This window comes from Colias croceus, chromosome Z (assembly GCF_905220415.1).
Source record: "Colias croceus chromosome Z, ilColCroc2.1".
In the NCBI taxonomy this organism is placed as follows: Eukaryota; Metazoa; Arthropoda; class Insecta; order Lepidoptera; family Pieridae; genus Colias; species Colias croceus.
In genome coordinates, this window is record NC_059568.1 from 8353063 (window position 1) to 8368453 (window position 15391).

At 33.3% G+C, this 15391-nt stretch overlaps 1 protein-coding gene across 1 annotated transcript in view; it reads left to right on the plus strand.

Moving 5' to 3' along the window:
- Window positions 1-13544, plus strand: part of LOC123705274 (inhibitory POU protein) — a 31205-nt gene extending 17661 nt beyond the window's left edge. Inside the window, exons 2-4 of the mRNA XM_045653990.1 lie at window positions 3755-3811; window positions 7576-7758; window positions 12766-13544. Of these exons, the coding sequence (XP_045509946.1) occupies window positions 3755-3811; window positions 7576-7758; window positions 12766-13473 (948 nt within the window). The 3' untranslated portion in view covers window positions 13474-13544. The remainder of the gene's footprint in view (window positions 1-3754; window positions 3812-7575; window positions 7759-12765) is intronic.
- Window positions 13545-15391: the final 1847 nt, after the last annotated feature.

Here is a 15391-nt window from a genome sequence, read left to right on the forward strand (position 1 = left end):
CCGGGATTGCGTCATTTTCCCGGGATAAAAAGTAGCCTATGTCCTTTCTCGGGTATCAAAATATCTCCATACCAAATTTCATGAAAATTGGTTTAGTAGTTTAGGTGTGATTGAGTAACAGACAGACAGACAGAGTTACTTTCGCATTTATAATATTAGTATGGATAATGTTTAAAAAGGGGTATTATAATATTATATAATAGATAAGTAATTAATCATATGTAAATTCTACTTATCATTGCGTATTTACGGTAGAGTTTAATGTACCTATACAATACATGGTAATTATAATTCATAATTAAAAAATAGGTATATATATAAATAGGTACTAACCAGTAGGTATTTACTATCATTATTTTTATTAATAGGAATATAATAATAATTAATAACATAAACAGATATAATATTTTTTTTGATTCAGTACCTAAATTAAGGAATGATGGTTTACTTTAAGATATTTCATAAAAAAAAACTTTTTGTTATTATTTGTTTTGTTTTTACATACTTCGATCATTTGGTAGTGTTTGGCAGCTTCTAGTATTTAATTATTTTATTCGTTTAATTATAAAAAAAGTACTTCATTTACTTGGACTTATAGTATTTTACTTATATATTTAATTCCGTTCTATGTTATTGTTACCGTCCACAGTGGCTTTAAAATTGGTAGTTAAAACATTGTATTTTTTCATAATAATAAATTAAGTAGGTAAATATAAAGTAACAGGCGGTTAGAGAACCGATAATATGATGGCTTTTATGATACAAGAAACTAAATTATTTTGTTGATTTTTGCGTGTTTGTCCGATTGTTCTTGCCCTATTGCGACAATTAAAGATAAGCGAGAAATATAAAATAAAAATAATTACAGTTCCTCGTTAAATACGTTAATATAAAAGCAGTTCTGAAATAACAAGTGTGCCCATAAGTGTTTTAAATGTACTAAAAGGCTTTACTGAGGGCTGTCGATAGAGTGCACCCCAATTATCAATTCACAAAATCCAGCTCGCATTCGAGTCTTTTACAGGGCCCCTCCGATCCCCCTAAGCCCCGATGACGCCCCCAAACGACTCCTCTTCGAAACATTAAATACAATATCTTTAAATTGCTTCTAAGTACCGCCACCCTCATTGGGTATTTTTATCGTCATTACCATAATCTTTGCCTAGTCGTCTCATTCGTACTTTAATCATCGTCTATTCCCCTCTCGCTCTCATAAAGCCTTAAAACTCTCCGACAAATTTAAGGCTCATTCTCTCATGATTTAAGCAAGATTGTTCGGAGTTCGTCGGCACTTGAGATGCGATTATGTACGTGTAATTGTGGGAATTGAGCGCGAGTACTTACCGCTTTAAGCGAACATTTTTGTGCCGATGTCGTGTGAAGGGGTTCAGGTGGTCGCGATAATTTCCGGACGTAAAATATACACATGTGTGATATGAAAATTGGTCGTTACTATTGTATCGCACTAATTGGTGAAGATAATAACACATAACTGTTTTAATTGCAAAAGTAGACGAGCTGTATAATAAAATATTCCTTATTATATGAAAAATATAAATGTCTAGAAGATAATCATGCTATATTCAGTATTCAAATTGTTTCGTTTAACTCCTTTCGTCTGACAGTTAAATTTAGTTCTAAAAGAATTGTGTATAAGTTTTGCCTTGCAATTTGCGATTACTGGGTATAAAATAGTAACGTGAATAACCTGAGAGGCGGTTTTGTTCCAGATACCGTAATCAGTACTTAGGTATAGTACTTACCCTTTGTATCGTGAAATAGTTGAAAATTATTACGTTAAATCGTTTTATTATTGATGAACGAACTGCGCCTGTTCCGATTGTGTTCTATTATTATCATTTTTTAATGTACAATCGGCGGTATATTTTCTTTTCAAAATGAATTATACGAATAGCGTCCTATAGCTCTAAGCCATCTCTATTATATATTACGTATTTCATCCACTGATACACTTAGATAAAGAGTTACAATTAAAGTGCTCCACGTTTAAGTTTTAAACAATTTTTTATTGGGATATTAACAACAAGAAATCTTGTAATGAATTTGTCTACTTAACTTTGAAATAATATTTAACCCAACCTGAATTTTGCATTTAGTTAAACTAAGCCCTAATCTCATCTTCTTAAAATCGTTAAGACAGTGCACAAATTACCATGTACATACCTACTGTACATACATAACATATTTATATGAATACAACACTTCCATTACTGTCATTTCCCATTTCGCCATTAGCACTGTAGGTGCTAACTTCGTTGAACGCTGAAATATACTTAACGGAAGACAGCATTGTCGCAGCACTCAAAATTATCCGAAAACAAACGTTCAGTATTAAAAGTTTTGAGCGATCTCGCAGGGTAGTGGGTGGAAAGGGCCGACCCACCCTTATTTAGTCACGCCATTTAACAGGCGCGGCAAAGGGCTAAGAATTAATTATTAATACGACTAGGAGTGGAGTCGTGCGGAAGATGTCAGAGCCATCTCAGGTCGCCTATATTTTCAACGTTTTTGAAATTGTGTAATTATGTACGGTGTTTACCTTTATAATTATTATAATGTACACTTGAAACAAACGTACTTAGATATGTTTATGTAATGCTATAAAAATATTTATATAACTAATGAGTAGTTAAGCGGGAGTCGTTATTTCTGGTAAATTTTAAAGCACACAAAGCGAGACTTTATTTTGGAAAACAATTTTTTAAATATGTATTGAGACAAATAAAAAAAAAATTGTTAATCACATTTTCATTTACCTAATATTTTTCTAACGGAACAAGACGGGTAAATGTCGCATTGAGGTTTGGAATTTTCATGAAACATGAAACAAATCGGATTATACTGCAATACAAAAATAATCATAAAATGTATTTATCAATAAATCAAACCTAATGACTGAGCATAATTTGCAGTTAAAGTAGTTGCGTTTATAGAAGTGAATTAGTTCCCAGTAAATGTTACATGTACCACGCGAGCAGTCGGCATTTACTATCAATATTGAATTTAAACGGTGAATATCCGTCTATGAAAACACAATGAGTACTATTCCATCGTCTACTTCACTTGAAGAAAATTATAGTGCTTATCGAAGATGAAACGATACAAGACATTTAAATTTTATACCCACCACCACTTTGCGTTTATTTACGAACCTAAATGTCAGTCTATATGACTAAACTTTCTTTATGATGATAGGTTTAAAATGTTAGGCACCGCGGGGTCGCTCTACTTCTGACGAGCCCTGTTTGCATACATATAATTGTTACACTCTTTGTTTACGACATAAAGAAAGTGCTAACAACCGTCGCTGTACATCATTATTTTTCCCTCTTTGAATATTTTCGGTAGAAACTATGACTTTTTTCAAATCGTGGAAGGATTTGTAATTAGGGTTACATTTTTGTAAGTGGGTTACGAGGGCAAAAAGTTAACAAGGTTTTCAAAACAAAATAAGTTTTTTGTCAAAAACTATACATTATTTCATACATTATAGGCTTTATAAATTATAGGTATAATTACTCAGACTCTAGTCTAAAGTCTCAAACTTTAGACACTTTTTTTAACACAAAACACCATTGAATTTTACATGTACCTACACACGTTTTTACACGTATTCATACGTATAAGTATATCATTTGAAAAAAAATCATCAGAGACTACAACACTAAGTGTTGACGTTGTACAATCCATGAAAAAACAATTCATCATAGTATAATAAAAATTTTCTTTACAGAGTCGCATACTCGAAGATGCGTCGTTGATGTGCAATTCTTGGTCACCACGACACAACGTAAGTAGCTACATAATGATAACAACTATATAATGTTTGACAATGATTTATGAATTAACCTAAAATAATTTATATGTACTGTTTCGGATGCCGCCTTGCGAATGTGCTTGCGTTCATCTTTGGCCAAAGATGTTGTTATGTTATTCATTTAATTTTATTTCATATTGTTTTTATTCTACATTTATTAACAACTTATTTTTTACAGTAATTGGAAATTGTATCACCTATTACACGTTTCACATCCTTCGTCTCCGTGAATACGATATTTTAGGTATACCATATTCGATATTACCTTCAACATATAAACCGATAGCAGAAAAAATCAAGTGTCAAGATTCTCTACAAAAATAATATCAATTTCATGAACGTTAATAATATTAAAACGAATAAAAAAGGAAAACCGTGAGCGAAATAAAAGAGGTGATAAGTTGATATCAAAAATTTTCATCCGATAAACTCTAATTAAAAGCATTTTCGCGTAACACGCTCGCAATGTGAATTTTTATTTATAAAATGGGAAAAACTGGGAAAAAGAACAAGTCGCGCGAAATAAAGCTCTTAGTAACAAACACGGAAAAGAGATAAAAATACGTCCAAGCGTGAATTTCTAAATTTACGTTCGGAGGTTCAGAATAGACTTAGGTCACATGTTGAAGTTTATTGACTTGTTTATTTGCAAAATATTTTTAACCGTTCCACTAAGAGAAAGTAAAAGCTTTGGATTTCTGTCAAAATAGAAACTATAAAAGCTATTTCAAAGCTTCGTATCATGTCTTCCGCCGATGCAACAAAGAAATGTAGTACATACGTAATTAAGGTTCACATTTTCTTTGACATTTCACTGACCGAGTTTCCTGCGGCCAGTGAAAAAAGTTAATTAAAAACAAAGTAGGCAATCGTATCTGTTATCGTGATATGTCAGCACAATGTAGGTACGGCGATCCAAAAATATTACACAAAAATAATTGTATTAAAGCAGTCACGAAGTTATTAAGAGGTAAGCGAGTACGGCACTGATTAAAACAAGTAATAATGGACAATGTACGAATAATCGAGTGCATTAAGCCTCGTATCGCTCGGAAAATTTTCCATTTTAACAATTGTATCAATCTTCGATTATTAAATAACTTTTATATTTTTTATCATACAAGAATATTTCTTCAAATGTATGCTTTCATCGTAGTATTTGGTATTAACCAACATAAGTAGGCACAGTAATAGTGTTACGATCAAAGAACATATAAAGAGGTTACGATTATGTTTCGTTGTGGCTTGATTAGGTAAGAGCGTTTTCTATTTACTAAATACCTACATTTATATAAAATAAACATACGTAAGTAGCGTTAAACGTAGTTAGTGATTATTTTTAGTTTTATGACATGTTCTCATTTCGTATTTCTGTTTAAACAAAACAAGAGACACCATATTCAAAGGCAACATAACAAGGGATACGAGTGCAAGGATTTTACGGAAACGTGACACATAGGCCGGCAGATAAATAATTAAGTATGTAATTAAATTAGCAGAGTACTGTAGCATGCAAGTGTATGCGAGCTATATCCGCCTAATCGTGCGCAAAGGCCCCACGCCGGCTTTTACATCTCTATGACACTTGATATCATGAGGCACAGATGTATCAGGGGATCAGGAGATGTCGCCAGTTAACCCTAAAATGAGAACGTTGATGAGTAATAATAGTAATGGATTATTTTAGTAGCGTCGTGTTGTGTCGGCGAGCGCTTTGTTGTGCGCTCGTGTCACGCACTATCGAATTAAACAGTTACTTTGCATCGCAGTTAAAGCTTGAGGATAAATAACTAATGAACCTCGTTCGTACAGCCCGAATACAAGCATTTTATGCAATGATAGTCAACAAGTGTGAGAGTTTAACACTCCGAGCGGAGTTAAATGACTCATTTAGCTACATCTAGACGTAGTGCTTCTAAAAGTATCCCTTATCAAAGATTCATAGACGCAGACTACAGCAGTGGGGTAATGTCAATCGCACCAATCACACCGTCTAGCGAGATGAACGTATTTCTGATATAAAATATATCAGACAGTTTAAACGTTAATGAATTTTAAAATCTTTATAATTAATGTTTTATTTATTAAATGATATTTTAATTATAGAATATTCCGTTAAGAGTGAGCGTCATAATAATTACAAATACGAGATAGCATAACGTTTTCTAGGTGTACATATTTAGGTAATCCGTAATTAAGATCCATTTAAATATTCAAAATCTGAATAGTGTGTTTATTAGCTAAGTATGTACGTAACATAATAATAATGACACAACTTCAATCATAAACGATAAACGATTAGCAACCACGATAATCTAAATCATGAATAAACAAAACACTTAACAAAGACACTTAATACATTGAAATTTCACGCACAATTCGGCGGCACGCGCTTCGCTCGCATCAGAACAAATAATTATGTAGCTCACAGTGAACCGGGGCCGATTTGTTTAGCAATTACAATTAGACGGCCGGCTCCCCGGGAACTCTGTAACGCGATGCTAATGATTCGTGAAGGGTAGATACAAACTTTTATTCTCACGCTCGATTGTCATGAAGAGGATTACGGATGACAGTAAATCACACTTCAAATTGAGTGGGATGATTTTGAGCAAGTGTGACGTAAAGTGCATATTGCATTGCGTAGGATTTTCGATGTTGATACAGGTGCATATTTTTTTGCAAAATCACAATTTTAATAATTAATTAAATAATCAAAAATTTATAGTGAGCTTTTGTCGTCATCTTTGATAGCTATGTAGCTGAATATAAATTTACCTTCTGTATTTATTTACAAACGTAAACGATGAACCTGTCACTAAATTTATTTTCACTTTTAATAAAAGAAATCCATTAATTTTCACTAAATTTTAATTTCATATTCTTAATGTTGCTCGATAATCGTAGATACCGTAGATACCTACATATAAATTCGGAAGGAAATTCGCAACATTAGATTAAAGTCTAGCTCTATCAGAATAAACATTTTTCTTCGTTCGACTTAAATGTACCAGGATACAAAATAGTAAAAACCCGTTTCGAATGGGGAAGGCAAACCCCAAAGTCTATTGCATCGTGCGAAGCGGCGGTAAATCGAGATGCGGGCCGATCACTTTAAAAGTGTTCCCGGCGTCAATAAACCTCCTGTTTAAAAGTCAGTTCGCGCAAGGAGCATCCGTCCAAAGCTGAGAAGAAGGCGTGCCAAATAACGAGATGCTCGGTAACACGAGGTCAGAGTCACTCATAAATAATTTAAAGTAATCCGCGAAAAACCCCTGTCCGCGGCGTCGGTTGATCCGCCATGACTATTTGATGTGGGCTACGTATTACGTCTCACGAATTAGTGTTGCCCCTTTGAAGTTTCCACTAAACTCCTTTCACGGTACCGACTGTGGGGCCGCCATTTTATATCGTTATTTGTTTAATCTTCAACTTGCCAGTTCTGTGTATAATTCAAATAATTTACATATACCAAAGGGTCTACGAACTTTTGAGATCAAGTAGATATAAAAATCTACGTAGGTAGTAAGTAGGTATTTATTCTGCGGTTTAACAAATATTATTATATTGTCTGAATTACAAATACGACATTTTGGTGTTTCTGTTCTAAATGCGATTAATTTCAAATATCTAAATGCTTGCCTTTTCGTTTTATTAAGTTCATTCTTTATACAGAAATATCTATTGGATGCTATAAGTGTAAACCCCCAATTAATAGTAACACATTCATTCATCAGGGCGATATATTCAGTGGTCTAAACGACGGTCTACTGAGTAGAGCTGAGGCGCTTGCCGCGGTTGACATCAGCAAGCACCAGTCGGGGCCTCAGTCGGGCCCCCCATTGCCCCAGCTCAAACATGACATGGTCTACCACCATGGCGTCGGAGGACCACCACCGCACAACACCCGGCCGCATCAGGTATACAAGTTTCTAACTCAATTATACATTATCGATTCTTATCCTAGCATTCAAACTTTATTAGATACTCTTGAAGTCTTCAACTGCTCTAATTGATAATATGTCTCTGTTGATTACAATATGAATTGGGTTCTAAATTTTGATTTCGCCTTCACGCCAGTATATGATAAACACGTTTACATTTTTGAATATAGCAATAAAAGCTCCCTTCGTGTAGACTCGCTAGAAATCCATACACATCATTTCAATCGAATTTCAAGAATATAAAACTAAGGTACACTCATAAAATTGTTGTTAAATTGGTACGCTCTGTGCCACTACTGAGACATAAATAATAATAATAAAGGTAAATGCATTTCTCTATGCCCCATACACCTTGGAAAATCTTTTAGTCTTCCTATATCGGTAACCGTCGAGGGTTAACTCCTTGGGGAGTCCGCTGCCTTAGGGTAGCCGGGAGGGCTCTAACATGTAAGAAATATATGCGTTCTGTTATAAAAATGAGGTAATTTTATGCACTATTCGATGTAATGTTGTCGATTGTATTGCCGCTTTTATATTCTCCATATTGTGCTTGTTTGTACTGGGGGATCGAGGAAATTGAACATGTAATACATATATGTTATTTGTTTCACTGTATTAAACGGAAGACGTTTTCATTTTGATAATTATTTAATACTTACTTGAGTATAATCCAACTTGACACAACAAAGTCGGTAGGTACTTAAAATACAGTCTCATATTAAACAAACTCAAATATGTTTTATTCAACTAGTCTTATTTTAGAAGCTTTTGAATCGTTGTATCTAATACCTGGACTCCTGGAGTAATTTTACTAATATTAAAACAATTATAAAACACGTCCTAACACAATGTATGTTGTATCTTGTTGTTTACGAACTTTAAAAAAGGGCACATTTGCCAAAATTCGATACCATCAGTTTAGTTTTCGTTATCCCCTCAGCAGTAAGGGTAGTTCGCAACCCACGTAATGTGTACTTTATAGCACTGGAAACCCAAACACCACACCCATTGGGGTCTCAATCGTCCTTAATCTTTTCAAGAACATCTGTAGAACTTGTTTTGAATTTATTTTAATAAATTGTGTGGGATAAGGGAGACTGCCTTTCTTTGATAGGTACTTTTTTAGTTTCATATTATATTGGCCTATAGCAGTTAGCAGCATAGGTAAGTTTTTTCTGAATTTTTATTTTCATAGATGATAAATTTGCCATTTATCAAAGTGGAAAGTTTCCGTAAGCTATTATGTTGCTTTAGCTTGTTACTTAGACATGAGAATATATTTAAATATCCCTAAAACATAGATAAATTACATTCACTGCAAAAAACTTTGATTTTTATGTAATTCCGAAATGGTGTAAGTAACACCATTTCGGAATTACATAAAAATAAACATGTAAGCAGATATTAAATATAAAATACAAAGGGGCCAAAGAAAGAAATTATTTACCCATGGGAGTACAGGGCATATGAGCATTTTTACTCACTAGCAATTGTCACTGAACTCACTTGGGATATCTTTAGAAGGGTCGATGTTAACAGTGTTGAATTTTTTTTAACTAGCGTGACATAGTTTTCCCTACGTTCGTAGGTACATTGTTTAACAACTGGGCCCTACATTAGAGCCATTAGCATTAGATAACAGTAGATATTTTATTTGCTTTTGCTTTAATCACCAATAAAATAGTATGCAGGTATGAGTCCATAGCTACATGCAAAAATAGAATTTTTTTAACGACGATTGTCGATTATGTTTATTTATTGAAGAAAAGACAACAGATATCAAATGTTATGAAAATTACCTTTTAATTGGGTCAAAATGCTGAAACGAAAATAAGAAAATAGTTGTAGATTAAAATTGAAATCTTTATTTTAATGGCAGGTACAAATATAAATTAAGAAGATATCATATTGTTCGAGACTACTTACATTAATCAGATAGCACATGGTTAACAACATTTTACAAAACTCGACCCCAAAATATGTGTCACAATTATACTGACTACACTTTACATATTCCAAAAAAAATTTCTATACCTACAGACGAATAAAACTGCCCCAGTTCGTAGAACTAGTAAATCAAAAGACATAGACCCCGTTTTCCTTATGTTACGTGCAGCACGCATCTTAGTGTCTGGATAATTGTAATCTACTGTTCCCTCAGGATGCGCTGGTACCCACTGCATCACAGCGTCCCCTGTAACGTCAGAATTGCGTCCATGACTTACTGCCTGGACAGGCTAATAAACGGCCAAGTTAAATTATAGCACAATTTGTCGTGTTACTTTCGCATTGATCAAAATTTACGAATGTGTCGCGTTTTCATTGAACAGTTGAGTTTATAGTTTATTAAAATTTGAAACGGTTTATAATTGACAAGATGTAAATAAAATTATATGAATTATTAAGAATAATCAGTATTTCAATAATAAGCAAGAAGCGTTATTAAGTTTAGTTCATTTTATGAGAGATAAAATAGAATAAAACACAATCGAATGTTTTGTATCAATATTGATGTTATTAGAATTATGTACTTGTGTAATGTTATTAGAATTATGTACTTTAACTGTAATAGATATGGAGTTAATACTTTCAATAAATAAAGCTAAGCGACAACGACTAAAAATAAACGGCAAGGATAAAATGCAGCTTAAGATTAATATAAACTTCATAGAAAAAAATACAAACAATGTGTTGTTGCAGTAGCTTTTATTTTTAAATTAAAGTCATAGATTAACCAAGCATGAAGTGGTCGTACAATCGCCATAATCTTTGATCATAATACCAATAAGCCATTCCGCTTTGATTCGTATTATTTTATACTAGCCTTCCACCCGCGGCTTCGCTCGCTTTGTCTAAAACCTAATAAATTATAGACTAAAACATTAATTGAGAATCACTCTATCTATTAAAAAATTAACTGCGTTAAAAACAACCGACTTCAAAAACGGAAAAGTAAAAAATAAAAAAGATTTGATATTATTAATTACTACATATTATTTAGATGTGCTATTTATTAAATAGGTTTGATGTCGGTGCACGGGCTTAGTGTTTGGCACCGACTTTAACCGTTAATTTTATTTAATACTTTTTAGTGTAATTTTCAACAGGAATCAAACGAGCCCAAACTCGATAAAGTTGAGTCAATATATTACTGAGTTCCTATGGCCACCTTCCGATTCCATCATCAAATCAGCTCTATGTCATGATAATGTTTCATCGCTATCCAATTTACACACTTATACAAAATTTCAGCTCAATCGGTTACCGGGAAGTGAATCAAAGTTACTTGCTACATTCCAATTAAGTCATCGAGTACAGACAAAAATGCTCATAAAATAAAAACTACTGGGCCTAGCCGAATAAAATTTTTATGGGACCAATTCGACACCATCCTGCATCGAACAAAAAAAGAATCACGTAAATCGGTTCAGAAACCTCGGAGTAATCGGTGTACATACATAAAAAAAAAAAAAAAATATACCGGCCGAATTGATAACCTCCTCCTTTTTTTTGAAGTCGGTTAAAAAAACCGCATCAAAATGCGTTTCGTAGTTTTAAAGATTTAAGCATACATTGGGACAGAGACAGTTACTTTGTTTTATACTAGGTAGGTATGTACCTAGTCATTAACAACGGCAAATATAATTGATTGTCTAACTATTTATCTACCATTATTTGCATCAACGTAAAGTATGAATTATTATGTTGTTTATAATTTGTAATTTGCAATTCGATACATCCCAATTCCCATGATTAGGATTAATAACCTTTACACAAAATATACCTCATGTCACTACAAAGTTTCACAAGAAAATTATCTCAAATAATACCTTACGATTTTGGCTGATTCTCAGATCTACTCAACAAGCAAACAAAATTTCATAAGAATCGGTCCAGGCGTAGGTATCAAGGAAGTACGATAATTAACATTGTGACATTAATAATATTCACTACACAAGAGAAGAGATTAAAAACACTTATATTGTATCGACTAATAAATCAAAACACTAGTTTAACAAGAAAAGCATCGAATTGGAACATGAGAATGTGTTACTATTTCAAACTACAATGTTTCATTGTGAGTTATCGGAACGAGTTATTTGTGTCCATTTACAGGTATAAATAGATTAGTTGAGATTGGTATTCGATTAAAATCTAAATTAAAGACGACATTAACAAAGTTTGGAATTAGATTATTATTAACTGGAAAATTTTGGTTTTAATAACGTAATTGTTTACGTTTACGTATATTAGCGCCGGATAGCAAATTGGGGAACCTATAATTTGTTATAAGATGTTTTAAACAATAATTAAAAACTTTCTAAAATATTAAAATACAAACAAATACAACAAACAAAACGTCCGAATTATTCGTATAGAAATAGGGTTGCTCTACAATGTTATTTAGTTTAATTGTAAAATACCTATGCTATAGGTACACTGAAACAAAATGAGATTTATCTATCTATATCTCTTACAATATATCAGTATAGTTAACTACCTACGTACACAAACTTATCATCAATGTTCGTCAAAAATAGAAAAATAAAAATATTATGCTGCAACCAATTACATCTGATCTACATATGCTTGTTCGTAAATGGGTTCTAGATACTGCAAACATTCATTTTAGCGACAAAGCCGGTCAACAGCGTAAGCATATTGGTAAAACACTCACATCCAATCAACGTCACAACAGACTCACCCTCCATGCAAAAAAACAAGTGTTTGCACTCATAAAGAATGAGTGCAAATCTGTGCACAAAGATGATTGTTTGTTTCTATATCGCCCGCAAGAGGAGCCATTGTTAACGTCCCTGCTTTTATATTCAAAACAGAACCATCAATTATTATGAATGCTAAAGATTAACAACAATATTGTTTCTCTTATTTCTATTGTAATTTTAACGATTATGTGTAACCTTTCATCGTTGAGAATTAGGCAGTACCATAAACCAATTACAAAAGGCTTTCTTCTCGCAGATGGGTCATCATGGAATGGAAGGTTTGGACATGCTGGAGCCGGGCTCTGCGACCTCCATGACGACTCTAGCGCCTATGGGAGAGGGGGCTCCACCGCACCATCAATTGCATGGGTACGGCGCCATGAATCATGTCATGAATCATCACCACCACGCCGGAGGCTTGGCCCACGCACCACCAGCTCACTTGGTACATCCCGCTGCTGCCTTGCATCCAGACACCGACACTGATCCACGAGAGCTCGAAGCTTTCGCTGAGAGATTCAAGCAGCGACGAATCAAACTCGGGGTCACACAAGCGGACGTCGGTAAAGCCCTAGCGAATCTGAAACTACCAGGAGTCGGAGCCCTGTCACAAAGTACAATATGTCGATTCGAAAGCTTAACCCTAAGTCATAATAACATGATAGCACTCAAACCTATTCTACAGGCGTGGTTAGAAGAGGCAGAAGCGCAAGCAAAAAACAAAAGACGAGATCCAGACGCCCCGAGCGTGCTACCGGCTGGTGAAAAGAAAAGAAAAAGAACGTCGATAGCGGCACCCGAGAAGAGAAGTCTCGAGGCATATTTTGCGGTTCAACCGAGACCGTCCGGCGAAAAGATTGCTGCGATTGCTGAAAAGTTAGACCTTAAAAAGAACGTAGTTCGAGTTTGGTTCTGCAATCAGAGGCAGAAACAGAAACGAATGAAGTTCGCGGCGCAACACTGACCGTCGGGAGGCGGCGCCGCTCTGCTGTACCCAGGAGCTGGGTACGGGTACTGAGCCGTCTGCCGCTTGCTCACTGGCCCGGGCCATGGCTAAAACGGCCGCTGTAGGAACTCTAGCCCACGTACGCTTGGAGTGTTCTATTGTAAGCAATAATATGATCTCATTTCCATCTCGTTCTTTTAATTCCTTTTGAAATTGTTCGCGATTACTTAATGTAGATAATATTGTTAAAAATAGTGTTTTATTTCTAACGACTTCTTTTATATTTTCAAAACACAGGGTACATAATTAATTATTATTATTGTAAACATATCATTGTCATGATAGAAGTCGCTTCACATACTTTTTAATTTATTAAAATCAGCAATACTTTTGTGATTTTAATCTTGAGATTTTACATGGAAATTTGGAAATCAGGATTTTTAAGAGAATGTGCCTTGCAAATATTCAATATTCTGTGTTTAATATTAGTAATTTCATTGCTGCGTGTCGCAGACTCGAAATGGATACTTTAGAAATTGTAGGTGTCCAATAATAAGTACATCGAAGTAATTAAAGACAAAATGTATTTTAGACTGTGACTAGATAAAGTAGTATATCGATCTTATATTATTAGTTATGTTCTGTTATACACATTTGTTTTTTACTTATATCTATATGTTCTGAATATTTGTTCTGTACAAGAATATTTATAAGTTTCTAGTCATAGTCAACGATAAAGTTTTATATTATAAGCATTTTGTTTTTACATATATATTACTTGTACAATATTATTATAATTTTGTAAGGAGTACAACAATATGCTGTATACTTTTATAATTTTTTAAGTTATTTTAAAACATGTTAATGAAATAATATTAAAGATAACAAATCACAAAATGGCACAACTTTTAGAGTAAGGAATTAGTAGAGAACTTTAGCCAAAATAGTAATTAAATCATTGTAAATATGTCACATTTCAAACACTAGTATACTAGTCATAAACGATATTGTAGTTCAAAAAGAATCACGACGTGGCTGGGTTTTATAATTACATACACTAGATAATAGATTACGTGGCAGAAGATAGTCTCGATAGGCACAAAGGTACAATTACACCCATCTCAGTTATAAGATTGCATTGTGATTTAAATAATTAACATATTTCATGATACACTTTCTCTATGTATTAAATGAAGGAAAACGCGAATTATAAATAATATTTTAATACTAATAGATATGTAAATATAGTATAGGAAAAATAAAATGTGCAATGTAACTGCTAGGAATATGATAAAGTTTTACGTACGAAAGTTATAGATATATTATTATTATATGTTTATCTCATAGTTACTTTTATTTTGTTGAAAGTCTTGAGAACTTGCTATCTGGAGGGCTTTAATTCTAATGAATCGCATCGCAAATTTGCTGCTGAATCTTATTTTCAAACTAAATAGTACATAATTAACTATTGTGTGTTTTTGACCATACATTTGTTATTGTAATAATTTTAAGACATTTTAACACTTCATGAATATAGAAATTAACACACAAATGTTTGTTTCTGAAGCTTTGTATATTATGTAATTTATAACTTTTGGCACGACATAAAGGGGCCAATATATATATCTCATATGCCACCTTACGCAAATAAATCGGTCTGACAAAACCTGGACGCGGTGGTAAATCGAATTTATATGAAAGAGATACACAAACACGACATATATATTATATTGATACCTTAATAGCCAAACGTTGCTTTTACCATGTGTGTTTTTGTATATATTAAATTTAAAATAGTAAATAGGCCGGTATTACCACAGCATTTACATAATATCTAACTATTAGTTCCAAAACTAAGTCAGTACTAAGTTTAAGTAGTTATTAGTAGTTTCTCTTGCAATTTAATTATTATTAATTGTATTATTATTAAGAAATG